Consider the following 13,796-nt stretch of genomic DNA (forward strand, 5'->3'; position numbering starts at 1 on the left):
ATTTTTTTATTTTATCTTTATTTAACTAGGCAAGTCAGTTAAGAACAAATTCTTATTTTCAATGACGGCCTAGGAACAGTTAACTGCCTTGTTCAGGGGCAGAACGACATGCCCTAGTGCGGTCAATAAATGGCATCAAATATATCGCCTATAGGCTGAATTAGTAGGCTAAAAAATTGCTAATGACGTTCGAAAATATGGCACAATAATATTTATAATGTGAGACATACAAATCCTCATTGTCAGCTGTTGTTCTTCATCATCGCATACTTTTATCAATTAACCTCATGTTAAGAAATGTGGTGGCAGTGTAGACTTGAGACAAAATGGCAGATCAAAATGTATTTATTGAAATCCTGCAGTTGTAGTTGTGCTACATTATTCAAAGAGAAAGTGGACAGAAAAAGTGGTCAACCAAAATACACTGCCACCACATTTGTAACATGACGTTAATTGAGAAAGTTACTTAGTAGGTTATAGCCTGAATCTCAAATGGTTATACAAATAGCAGCCTCTACTGGCACGCATTGGCCTACCTTTCAAGCCTACAAACCATTTACTGCATAACTGCCCTCATAGTGCATCCATGAGCTACAGGTCCTTCTGTGTAGCAGATATTTCCTATAGGCTTTACATCGGAGTAACTAACCATTTCGGCACTCGAAATCATATCTAACTGAGAGATATCGTTGTGTTCTTTCAGTGTCCTGAACTTACTTTTATTTCAAACGGTTTATTGTATATATGTAAGTCGCTATTAGGACTACCATATTGCAAATGTACAATACAATTGCCGATTAGATTTTTTTTGTTAAATAGCATTTATCTCTAGACCTAGTCTATTTAACTTAGACCAAACTTTGATGACACTATCACATACCCTTCTCAATAGGCTAAAGTCTTAAATCTAGCATTTACTAACAGTGAGTCTCTCCAAAATGACTTGGCAAATGCCTCATCTTACTTATATCCACATCTGATAAATTAAATATTTACTAGCGCTGTGAATCGGTTGAGTGATTTCCAATTTTAAAAGAACATGCTGATGTAATCATGCGAATCTGAAGACGCATAGACACTGCGGAGTGAATTTCTAGATTCTTCGACAGATAAATTAATTCTGAACTTTTCAGGCCATGTTTTAACTGTCTGTGACTGTTGGAATATTCTGCCCATCGACTATATCTTCACGCCATCGCACGAGGAACAATTTCAGCCAGATAGACAATTATAATTCATTAATATCGGCGTCATACGATACTGTGAACGCAAGTCCATACTAGTTGTACCCTCTGGGGTTTAGGCTTACTTATTCGATTCGATTTTCAAAAATCTATTCTATGATCCAGTAATCTAGGGAAAGAGTGCAGAACAATTTTATGAAAGCACTGCAAAGTGAATACTGTTATTAATTTACTATAAATTATTATTATTATTTTTATTATTATTATTATAGCGTGGTTATAGGCCTACAACAAAATATGTGCATATTGCTGGTGCTATATCATAGCAAGGAAACGTGGCATGACATCACCAGCAATAATAATAATAACAATAATAATGATTCATATTCACTGTTTACATAAACAAATATAAAACTTTACGCTGCCCTGCAAAGAGCGATTACCCCTACATTAAGATGAATAGTAACAGTGTCTCAAAAGCCTGTTTATATCTTCAAATGTCTTTCGTTAATGTACACACATAGAAATGTAGGCCTATAGGTAGATAAAATGAAACTAAATTAAATAAATTAGTTGGCCCTCCCCCTATGCTTTTTCCATTATGTTCTCCATTAGCTTAATGCTGCCGAGAACAACATTTAATAGTTTTATGTCCAGAGTAAAGCCACGTTCATGCATTTTATCTTTTATTAAATAAAAGTGCATTACATATGAACCTGCGGTAACGTTAGGCCTACACATTTATGCAGGATTCAATCACTGTTACAAACTTAAAACATTATATAAATTAAGTAACATGTTGGGGGAAAAACATTTTACTATTAGGGAGACAACAGTATGCATGTATATTACAAATGTACTTCAATTGTGTCACAACCAGTATTTTTTACACGTAAAATATGTGGCTAATTTCATTTTTTTTTTCTTTCTTATACTCAGTATACAAAGCCAATAGGTTTAGGTAAGCTTGTTCTGATATTGTTTCGGAGTCCATAACGGTTGAAAATTGGGTCCTATAACAGGTGGATCTTATTACTTCACTATGAAATGTAATGTAAATTTCAAATTTCAAAAACTAAACGAAAATGAAGATGAGAATATAGGCTACGCTTTTAACAATTGACAAAGCTATAACAATGTCAGACGTCAGAACTGAGAGGAAGAGACTCAGCAGTGCTTGATACAAAAAACGTTTTTTTTTTTACACATAAATATTCACAGTAATATAATTTCTATTTAATACAACTCACGTTTCTATTTACATGTAAGTACCATCTTCTTAATGCTGAAACTTCTATAAATTGAAGAGTCCATGTTTTGGCCAATGATCCAGACTACAAAATTGCGTCTATTCCTTTGATCTGGCATGCGTTCTCCGTCCTCGTGCAAACTTATTAATTTCAAAACTTGGACGAGAAAAGGGACAACCTGCACCAGTTCCACTTTGAAATGTTGCGTCAAAAGTATTTTCCCCCCGTGTCTGTCTACGAACTGTCGTTTTCTGACGTATGAATAAGGAGTGAGGAGTTTGGTTTGTGTTTTTTCAGTAGTTGTGTTATTTTCTCGTCGTCTGAGTTAGGGTCCAACGGCTTGTTATAATCATCATCGTCGTCTTCGTTCTCCGAAGCCCCTTTCAGCCTCTCGGTCTCCGAATCCTGCTTCTTCTTTGCCGAAGCCATCTCAGCCGCGTGCCGTTTTCTCCATTTGGTTCTTCGGTTTTGAAACCACACCTAAAAAGTTGATATTCATTGATTACATGCAAACAAAGAGCCTCTTAATCTATGACAAAGATATTGATTAACAACCATCAGACATAATTTGCATATCATTTATGTAGCCTGGGCCTACAAACGTTGCTAATATGCCAAATGAAAAGGGCATATGCCTAGGTCACGTGAAGTCACCACGTGTCCAAATATTAGTAGGTTATATTTCGTTCTAATCGTTCGTTTAGAAAAATGGACAAAATATTTTTCTAAAGAGAAAATATAGGTTTAATTTTCGTCCTTCCATGTTGTTGGCAAACATCTACATGCTGCTCTGCACTGCAAAACGTTGCTACCATTATTTCCTCATTTGCATGACATAAATTAACAAAATCCTTCGTTAAATTGTAGTTTACTTTCTTATTAATTTATTAAAAATACATACTAATATTTTAGAAATATTTATAGTTGTGACTATAACAACAATTAGGCCTATTTGAGAATTCTCTTTAATGATTCATTCATATGAAATGCAATAGACAGTCATTTCTATTTGGATTCGTTTGACCACTGTTATTCGACTGAAAGTGTAGGCTATATCTTTCTATTTAGGAATATTGAAACGAAAGACAAAACATTGTCTAAAATACACGAGGCACTTCAAATGGAAAGCGTGGGAAATGATCAAATTGAGTAGCAGAGGCTACAAGAGGCTAGTGTGCTCCACCTTTAGTTGCAGGTTAGCTACAGGCTACTTATTAAACAATATTATTATGCATCTTGTTGGATTTTATAAAGACTATTTCAGAATATGTCTTACCTTCACTTGGCTCTCTGTCATTCCCAACGAGTAGGCCAGTCGTGCTCGCTCTGGCCCAGCGAGGTATTTCGTTTGTTCAAAAGTCTTTTCCAGGGCAAAGATTTGTTGTCCAGAGAAGGTGGGACGAGTATGTTTTCTTTTTCCATCTTTGTCGAGCAGTACAGAATTCTGATCTGAAAATGTAAAACATAAAGCATCTAGTCCATTAAACTAAATGTAGCCTATTGATAGAATATGCCAATAGTAGGCTATTTAATATTTATATGATATTAGAATAGGCCTAATGTTAGCATATTCTCATATGATATCATAATCAATTGAATTTGAGTTGTTATAATATAAGCTTTTGTTGGTCCATTATAATAATGCACATTGCAGCTAGACATTCAAGTCAGATCAGCTTCGGTTTTTTTGGAATAAATACCATAGGCTACTGGGGAATTATTAATAACCCCTGTAGCCTATACATCAAGCATAAACATAAGTTAAATTGAAGTTCAGATAGCTCACAAACGTGGACTAGTTACTTACGGGGTGAACATGCGAATCTGGCGTCTCTCCAGTGTGGGCTTTGCATGACTCCTGGCCAGAATATCGGGGTCCTGCCTGGAAGGTCTGTCAACGGCTTGGGGTAGCGAGCCACTGCCACTGCTGCAGCGCTGGGGCTGAAGTAGAGCCCATGGGGTGGCGGGGGGCTCAAGCTACTGAAGCGGGGCATTCCGGACAAGATTCCGGCAGAAGAGGACGCAGCAACGGCAGCAGCAGCTCCTGGGGAAAGGACCGAGGGACGACTGAGGATGTCGTTTATTCCATGAGGTGTTCCTAGCGCGCTGCATTGATGGGGGGATCCGAGAGATGACATTCCGGAGGATGGTTTGATCCCCGGTGAGGACACCGGGATGCCACCGGGGTTTGGAGAGGTGGCAGTAGGTGAGGTAGAAGAGGCCGGCCCGGTGGAAGATAACGGGTATGCTGGGTAGAGTGGGGTCTTCATCTCCGCCATGCTATGCAGAGCTGCTAAAGGTGGGGTGCTTAAGAGGAAAGCGCTCTGTCTGGACCCGTCCATCTGCCCCACGGCTAACATAACCGAGAACAGGTAAATGCGACGGTTTTGTCAACAACAAAAATACCCGCAATGCTCACGCTCTCAAGTGATAATGCAAAGTTTTTCTCATCAAACAGACAAAATAATACAAGTTTCCTTGGAGGTAGGCCTATATTAGCCCAACTTCAACATTTGCAAACTGAGCGCCTGAAAAATTGTCTCTAAAATGAAAATGTCGTGTTTTAAAACGAAACCATGCTAGATGAAATCCCAGATTAATTTAGCCGAGATCCAATACCCATTATTACAGGGATAACTCCGCTTCTTCAACCTTGCAAATCTTGAGAATAAAGTCGTTCAAATAAGATTCACTTCCCACGTCGTCCTCGCTAACTTGGACAGACTGCTATAGAGATGATATTATTGAATGTTTGAAAACTATTGATAAAACGCCACCATTTCTTTCCGATGCTCAAGACGATCATTGAGATAATAAAACATTATCATCACTTTCCGCTGTCTACCGCAAAAGTAAAAACTTTGAGAGTAGAAAACAGAAAGTAGACGGGGTGTTTCTGTTGCGATTGGGTAACGGAGCGGTGACGTGGGCGGCGTGTCAAGCGTGAGCGCCAACAGGATTTAGGAGTGTGTCCTCATTGGCTCTCCATCATAGCTTTGATTTGCACATTAAAAGAGTTGCCACCCGACCCACTATTAGCCGAAACACAAAAGGAACAGAATCAATCCAGTCAATTCTAGATCTACTTTTTCGATAAAGGGACATCTGCATGTGCTCATCTTGTGACAGCCTAGGCTACTCGATCCAAATGTAGCTTTTGTCTATCAATACCCATTCATATTAAAGAAGCTGTAGCTTAGGCTGTTGAGAGATGCTTTCAGCCATAGACCTAAATATGACTCATGGCATATTTATTGTCCGTTCAACAAGGACAAATAGTAGGCTAGCCCTAACGTTTTTCGTTTATGTTGGAGGGCCATCATGAAAATGAAGCCCAAACAAAATTCGGAATAAATATAGCCTTGAGGACCCTAGCCGTTTTTATCCAAATTTGTAGCCCACTTATTTAGGTTCAAAACTAATTTGAAACAATAGGTTATTTGATTGCTTCCTATTTGAGAAAATAGGGTACTAGTTTGTGTGTGCGTGTGTGTCTGTGGTCAGCCTAATTAGATCAATTGAGTACAACACTTCCACTATTCGAATATGAATTCATACTAGGACTTTTTGCCAACAGAATTGTAAAGGTATCTATTGGGATATTGTTTAACGGGCTATATCATTATCACATGTTTTTTTTGGTAACTATCCGGTATTGACTTGAAAACAATCATAGCCTATGCCCAGTCTTCCAGCCTATCAATTCAGAGTGACAAAATCAAATGCACCAATAACCATTAAATAAATTGTCTACTGACGATTTAAAAATCTTGAACAATGGATGTCAATAATATTATTCCGCATTGGAAAAAAAGTTATATGGCTCGTATATGGATGATATGGATCAATGTTTGAGTAGGCCTCCCTATGCCACATTGCAAGCTGTTCCTAAAGAACGACTGAAGGATTGCAAGACAGACACCAGTGACCCCCAGTGGTAGAATATAATACTGCAGTTAATGGAATGCTGCATTTACCCAATATTTTCTTGCAATTACATTACCTTTTCTCAAATCTGGACCTCTACTGATGATTGTAATTTTCCACCCTCTAACCTGACACTGATTCAGAAATATAGAGCTGGGTGGGATGAGTGAGTGGGATGTCTGGCCAGTCAGTGACATTCATCTAACTAACTACCAAGGAGAAAAGAAAGCATTAGGATCCTCCAGACCTCCAGGCTCAGATTTGAGTAGGCTACCCCTGTATTTGTATTTATTTGTATTTACTAGGGATCCCGATTAGCCAAGGCAGCAGCTACTCTTCCTGGGGTCCAAACACATTAAGGCACTTACATCACACATAAAACAAAAGATAAAACAGTACATCATATAACAATGTTACACCACTACATATCTACAATACAAAATGTATAATATCACCATACAACAATATTACAATGTATGTGTATGTAGAGTGTGTGTGTGTGTGTGTGTGTGTGTGTGTGTGTGTGTGTGTGTGTGTGTGTGTGTGTGTGTGTGTCTTCACAGTCCCCGCTGTTCCATAAGGTGTATTTTTATCTGTTTTTTAAAATCTGATTCTACTGCTTGCATCAGTTACCTGATGTGGAAGAGTTCCATGTATCCATGGCTCTATGTAGTACTGTGCACCTCCCATAGTATGTGCTGGACTTGGGGACAGTGAAGAGACCTCTGGCCGCATGTTTTCAGGGGTATGCGTGGGGTGTCCGTGCTGTGTGCTAGTAGTTTAAACAGACAGCTCGGTGCATTCAGCTTGTCAACACTTCCTACAAAAACAAGTAGTGATGAAGTCAATCTCTCCTCCACTTTGAGCAATGAGAGATTGACATGCATAAATGTATGTAGTTCTGTCCTTGAGCTGTTCTTGTCTATTGATGTTCTGTATTATTTCATTCTGTATTTTGTTTCATGTTTTGTGTGGACCCCAGGAATAGTAGCTGCTGCTTTTGCAACAGAAAGTGGGGATCCTAATAAACTACCAATACTATTAAGGGTTTGCTCTCTATGTGTACATTTAAGGGCCAGCCGTGCTGCACTATTCTGAACAAATTGTAATTTTCCTGTCCCTCTTTGTGTCACCTGACCACACGACTGAACAGTAGTCCCCCATGGCCTCTTTTTAGTTGGCAGTCTTGACTAGACAGTTTGTTACTAGCGTTCAATTACCCACACGTTTTGTTATTTATTTATTTAACCTTTATTTAACTAGGAAAGTCAGTTAAGAACAAATTCTTATTTACAATGACGGCCTACCAAAAGGCAAAAGGCCTCCTGCAGGGACGGGGGCCTGGGATTAAAATAAATAAATAAATAAAATATAAATATAGGACAAAATACACATCACAACAAGAGAGACAACACAGCACTACATAAAGAGAGACCTAAGACAACAACATAGCAAGGTAGCAACACATGACAACACAGCATGGTAGCAACACAACATAACAACAACATGGTAGCAACACAACATGGTAGGAGCACAAAACATGGTACAAACATTATTGGGCACAGACAACAGCACAAAGGGCAAGAAGGTAAAGACAACAATACATCACACAAAGCAGCCACAACTGTCAGTAAGAGTGTCCATGATTGAGTCTGAATGAAGAGATTGAGATAAAACTGTCCAGTTTGAGTGTTTGTTGCAGCTCGTTCCAGTCGCTAGCTGCAGTGAACTGAAAGAGGAGTGACCCAGGGATGTGTGTGCTTTGGGGACCTTTAACAGAATGTGACTGGCAGAACGGGTATATGTGGAGGATGAGGGCTGCAGTAAATATCTCAGATAGGGGGGAGTGAGGCCTAAGAGAGTTTTATAAATAAGCATCAACCAGTGGGTCTTGCGGCGGGTATACAGAGATGACCAGTTTACAGAGGAGTATAGAGTGCAGTGATGTGTATTCGCTCTGGATGAGAGCGTCTGCTAAATGACGTAAATGTAAATGTAAATAACACCTAGCCGCTCGAGAGCACCCTTAACTGCCGATCTATAAATTATGTCTCCGTAATCTAGCATGGGTAGGATGGTCATCTGAATCAGGGTTAGTTTGGCAGCTGGGGTGAAAGAGGAGCGATTATGATAGAGGAAACCAAGTCTAGATTTAGCTTTAGCCTGCAGCTTTGGCATGTGCTGAGAGGAGGACAGTGCAACGTCTAGCCATACTCCCAAGTACTTGTATGAGGTGACTACCTCAAGCTCTAAACCCTCAGAGATAGTAATAACACCTGTGGGACAAGGGGCATCGTTCTTAGCAAACCACATGACCTTTGTTTTGGAGGTGTTCAGAACGAGGTTAAGGGCAGAGAGGGCTTGTTGGACACTAAGAAAGCTTTGTTGAAGAGCATTTAACACAAAATCCGAGGAGGGGCCAGCTGAGTATAAGACTATCCTCTGCATATAAATGGATGAGAGAGCTTCCTACTACCTAAGCTATGTTGTTGATGTAAATTGAGAAGAGCGTGAGGCCTAGGATTGAGCCTTGGGGTACTCCCTTGGTGACAGGTAGTGGCTGAGACATCAGATTTTCTGACTTTATACACTGCACTCTTTGAGAGAAGTAGTTAGCAAACCAGGGCTAAGACCCCTCAGAGACACCGATACTCCTTAGCCGGCCCACAAGAATGGAATGGTCTACCGTATCAAAAGCTTTGGCCAAGTCAATAAAAATAGCAGCACAATATTGCTTAGAATCAATGTCAATGGTGACATCACTGAGGACCTTTAAGGTTGCAGTGACACATCAACTGCTCTTAAATACAAGTAAAACTAAATGCATGCTCTTCAACCGATCGCTGCCTGCACCAGCCCGCCTGTCCAGCATCACTACTCTGGACGGTTCTGACTTAGAATATGTGGACAACTACAAATACCTAGGTGTCTGGTTAGACTGTAAACTCTCCTTCCAGACTCACATCAAACACCTCCAATCCAAAGTTAAATCTAGAATTGGCTTCCTATTTCGCAACAAAGCATCTTTCACTCATGATGCCAAACATACCCTCGTAAAACTGACCATCCTACCGATCCTCGACTTTGGCGACGTCATTTACAAAATAGCCTCCAACACCCTACTAAATAAATGGGATGCAGTCCATCACAGTGCCATCTGTTTTGTCACCAAAGCCCCATATACTACCCACCACTGCAACCTGTACGCTCTCGTTGGCTGGCCCTCGCTTCATACTCGTCGCCAAACCCACTGGCTCCAGGTCATCTACAAGACCCTGCTAGGTAAAGTTCCCCCTTATCTCAGCTCGCTGGTCACCATAGCAGCACCCACCTGTAGCACGCGCTCCAGCAGGTATATTTCTCTGGTCACCCCCAAAGCCAATTCCTCCTTCGGCCGCCTCTCCTTCCAGTTCTCTGCTGCCAATGACTGGAACAAACTACAAAAATCTCTAAAACTGGAAACACATCTCCCTCACTAGCTTTAAGCACCAGCTGTCAGAGCAGCTCACAGATTACTGCACCTGTACATAGCCCATCTATAATTTAGCCCAAACAACTACTTCTTCCCCTACTGTATTTATTTATTTTGCTCCTTTGCACCCCATTATTTCTATTTCTACTTTGCACTTTCTTCCACTGCAAATCTACCATTCCAGTGTTTTACTTGCTATATTGTATTTACTTCACCACCATGGCCTTTTTTGCCTTTACCTCCCTTATCTCACCTCATTTGCTCACTTTGTATATAGACTTCTTTTTCTACTATATTATTGACTGTAGGTTTGTTTTACTCCATGTGTAACTCTGTGTGTCAAATTGCTTTGCTTTATCTTGGCCAGGTCGTAATTGTAAATGAGAACTTGTTCTCAACTTGCCTACCTGATTAAATAAAGGTGAAATAAAATAAATCAATACAAATCCATAACCTGAGCGGAAACCAAATTGCATACCCAAGAGAATACTATAGACATCAAGAAAGCCAGTCAGCTGATTATTGACAAGTTTTCCAACCCTTTTGAAAAACAGGGCAAAATAGAAATAGGCCTATAACAGTTAGGATCAGCTTGATCTCCCCCTTTAAATAAAGGACAAACTGTGGCTGCCTTCCAAGCAATGGGAACCTCCCCAGAAAGGAGAGACCGGTTAAAAAGGTTGGAGATAGGCTTGGCAATGATATGGGCAGCAAACTTAAAGGAGAAAGGGTCTAAACCATCTGACCCAGATGTTTTTTTGGGGTCAAGTTTAAGGAGCTCCTTTAGCACCTTCGACTCAGTAACTGCCTGCAGGTAGAAACTTTGTAGCAGGGCAGGGGAAAAAGAGGGAGAAGCATCTGGGATAGTTGCATTAGAAGTAGTGGGAGATGAGGAAATGTTGGATGGGCAAGGAGGCAAGGCTGAGTCAAATAGGAATCCTGACTTAATGAAGTAGTGATTAAAGAGCTCAGCCATGTGTTTCTTGTCAGTAACAACCACATCATCAACATTAAGGGGCATGAGCAGCTGTGAGGAGGAGGGTTTATTCTCCAGGTCTTTAACCGTTTTCCAGAACTTCTTCGAGTTAGACCCACAGAGTGAGAACTGCTCCTTAAAGTAACTAATTTTGGCCTTCCGGATAGCCTGAGTGCACTTATTTCTCATTTTCCTGAACAATAGCCAGTCAGCCTGAGTATGTGTGTGCCGAGCCTTTCGCCAAATGCAATTCTTGAGGTGGAGTAACTCTGAAAGATCACTGTCGAACCAGGGGCTGAACCTGTTTTTAATTCTCATTTTCCTTATGGGGGCGTTTGTTAACAATACCACAGAAAGCATTTAAAAAAAGAAGGTCTAAGCACATTTGACAGAGGGGATCAAGCTGATTCTATACCATTTTACAGAGGCCAGTTAACAGATAAACTGACAGATTCATGAGAAGTTGAAAACTAATTGTAGACAAAATGCAGAAATGATTTAGGCCTATTTACACAGATATTACTCATGTGATGTGACTCTTTCAAGTGCCTTTATTCTCAGAATAAAAAAAGCAACAATTCTGCCACGATAAACCTGCATTGAAGCCTACATCCAGTGTAGGGATCAGAAATCTGGACATGGGCGCAACCAAGTTGAGATTTTATCCCAGTGTAGACCAAAGATGTATATAAACGGAGAGGAAGAGGCGAAGCGAGAGCTTTTTTCTCGTCTTTGGGACAACGACTCCCATTGTTAGGGCAGAGACATGAGCATCTCGTCATTATATATAGATCTCTGATGTAAACCCTGGATTGCTGATGCTATAAGAGAGCAGGGGATGGAAGAAGTTCAACACTTTATTCAATTAATTTCAATACAGCACATGGATTCATCATGGATTGAGCACAGGTCTATCTGATTGAAGTGGTGAATGGTAGCTGACAGTGTCGGCTAGAGATGACGTGCAGGAGCTTCCTGTAGGAATGTATAGTCTTGCTGAGGTCTTCTCTGTTGCTAATTAGCATTTCCAATTTGAGAGTAAATGGAGGCAAATATATTGTTAAAACTAACCTTGTCCAAGAGAGAATTACACTGCTATCAAAACGCCTGTATTTACCCCCCAAAAATGAAATGCTAATTAGCTGCTAATGTGGCTATCATAAAGAACTACAAATGTAATGATGATATGGACCAGACTGCCAAATCGAGGCAAGGATAAGAATCTCTGGATTAACTATCTAATGTTAGCTACATTTAGTAATGAATACATTGGCTACATTTCTTTAAAGTGACAATTCTGTGAACTGTCTTGTGCAAGTTTTAAATTGACACAATACCTGTTATCAAAGGTGTCAGCTAGAGATTACATGCGAGTTTGCAGAGATTTGTAGTCTCGCATGATGTCTACTTTGATGCTAATTAGCATTTTCGAATCAGAGAAAATAGAGCCGAATATACTGAGTTACCTTGTCCGAGAGAGATCTACATGGTAATGAAAATGCCACTCCAGGGTAAGCCTACATGAAACACAGACCTTATTTTGTGTTTCTAAAATTCCCTATGGGAAAAATGAATGGTGGAAAAACAATTGGAACCATTTCCCTGTTGACCGCTAGGTTTTATGGATATTATGACACCTCCACTGTGGGGCTCTATTGACCAAAGAGGCTTTGAAGCCACCTGTCAGCCTTATAGAGCTCTTCAGTTTGTAGTTCTAAAACCCAGAAATTAGTTACCTCTGGTTCGTGAATCCATCCCTATGGGAAAAATGATTGGGGAAAGAATAGGGTTTGGAATAAATGCAGAAAATAAGATTGTTCTATAAGATAATAGCAGTCAGTTACAACCTTTATGAATTATGAAGCCTTTGTGCTTTTTTTAACATAAATTTGTCAAAATTCACCAAAAAAAAGTTATTAGCAGATTAAGATTCTCATAGATCAAAACAAATAAGATCTCCTAAACCTGTGTTTGCCAGACATTTTCGGCATTTATCAAACGCCATTCATTTTCCCATACGCTTTGTCCAACGAACCATGGCGGAGTTAGTGCCTACAAAAAGACGCCATTAATATTTCTCTCTATTGGCACTGCACCACAGGAATTTATGTAATTCTATAGTATTTAATTTAAAGTTAAGGACAAAATTACATTTCAGTATTTTGTTGTACTAACAACAGTAACATTAGTACTTGAGATTATAGCTGCACTGTGCAGAAATCACTCCATTTCCTGGTCCAAAAATTCAAATAGTTGGCCTATTTTCAGTTTGTGACAAAACAAGCACATATAGTGTATATAATCATTGTACCATCTAAACCATTGTGAAATCTTTTCCATAACCAAAAATATTTTATTTTCAGCTGTTGAAGCTGGTGTAAAAAATGGGAAGCATAGAAATAGTGCACATGGAACATATATACAGCTTCTTAGACTTGCTTGACATCTATAACTTCTATTTCTAAGGCAATTTGGTCAGTTGGCCAAAATGTTACATATTGTAGCTTAAGGAAAATGTATATTTCTCATGATTAGCTCATAGAAAAAGTGGCAAAAAAATGTGACATTAAAATGCATTTCTATAGCTTCCAAAATATTTTTCACAATGGAGTGCCAACATGGCTGCCGGTGGCTTCAGAACACCGCCCTGTCAGCCATCTAATATATATAGCATTTGGAAAGTTTTCTGACCTCTTGACTTGTTCCAAATTGAGAGACTTGTCCCGAAGCCACTCCTGTGTTGTCTTGGCTGTGTGCTTAGGGTTGTTGTCCTGTTGGAAGGTGAATCTTCACCCCCAGTCTGAGGTCCTGAGTGCTCTGGAGCAACTTTTTATCAAGGATCTCTCTGTACTTTGCTCCCTCCATCTTTCCCTCGATCCTGACTAGTCTCCCGGTCCCTGAAAAACATCCCCACAGCATGATGCTGCCACGACCTTGCTTCACCATAGGGATGGTGCCAGGTTTCCTCCAGACGTGACACTTGGCAT

The 13,796-nt window shown here is 39.8% G+C and overlaps 1 protein-coding gene across 2 annotated transcripts; it reads right to left on the bottom strand.

Annotated features, from left to right (window-relative positions):
- Window positions 1-2,413: 2,413 nt before the first annotated feature.
- On the bottom strand, window positions 2,414-5,266 carry nkx6.1 (NK6 homeobox 1). Of its 2 annotated transcripts, none has more exons than XM_029708926.1 (3): window positions 4,242-5,266; window positions 3,711-3,883; window positions 2,414-2,914 (listed from the first exon to the last, which is right to left on the bottom strand). In XM_029708926.1, exons 1-3 carry the CDS (start codon window positions 4,792-4,794, stop codon window positions 2,669-2,671), a joined length of 972 nt encoding a protein of 323 aa, XP_029564786.1. In that variant the 5' UTR covers window positions 4,795-5,266; the 3' UTR covers window positions 2,414-2,668. The 2 variants fall into 2 exon arrangements, with proteins under 2 accessions (XP_029564786.1, XP_029564785.1); XM_029708925.1 differs by having other exon boundaries at window positions 3,711-3,907.
- Window positions 5,267-13,796: the final 8,530 nt, after the last annotated feature.

The sequence above is a fragment of the Salmo trutta genome, chromosome 23 (assembly GCF_901001165.1).
Source record: "Salmo trutta chromosome 23, fSalTru1.1, whole genome shotgun sequence".
NCBI lineage: Eukaryota > Metazoa > Chordata > Actinopteri > Salmoniformes > Salmonidae > Salmo > Salmo trutta.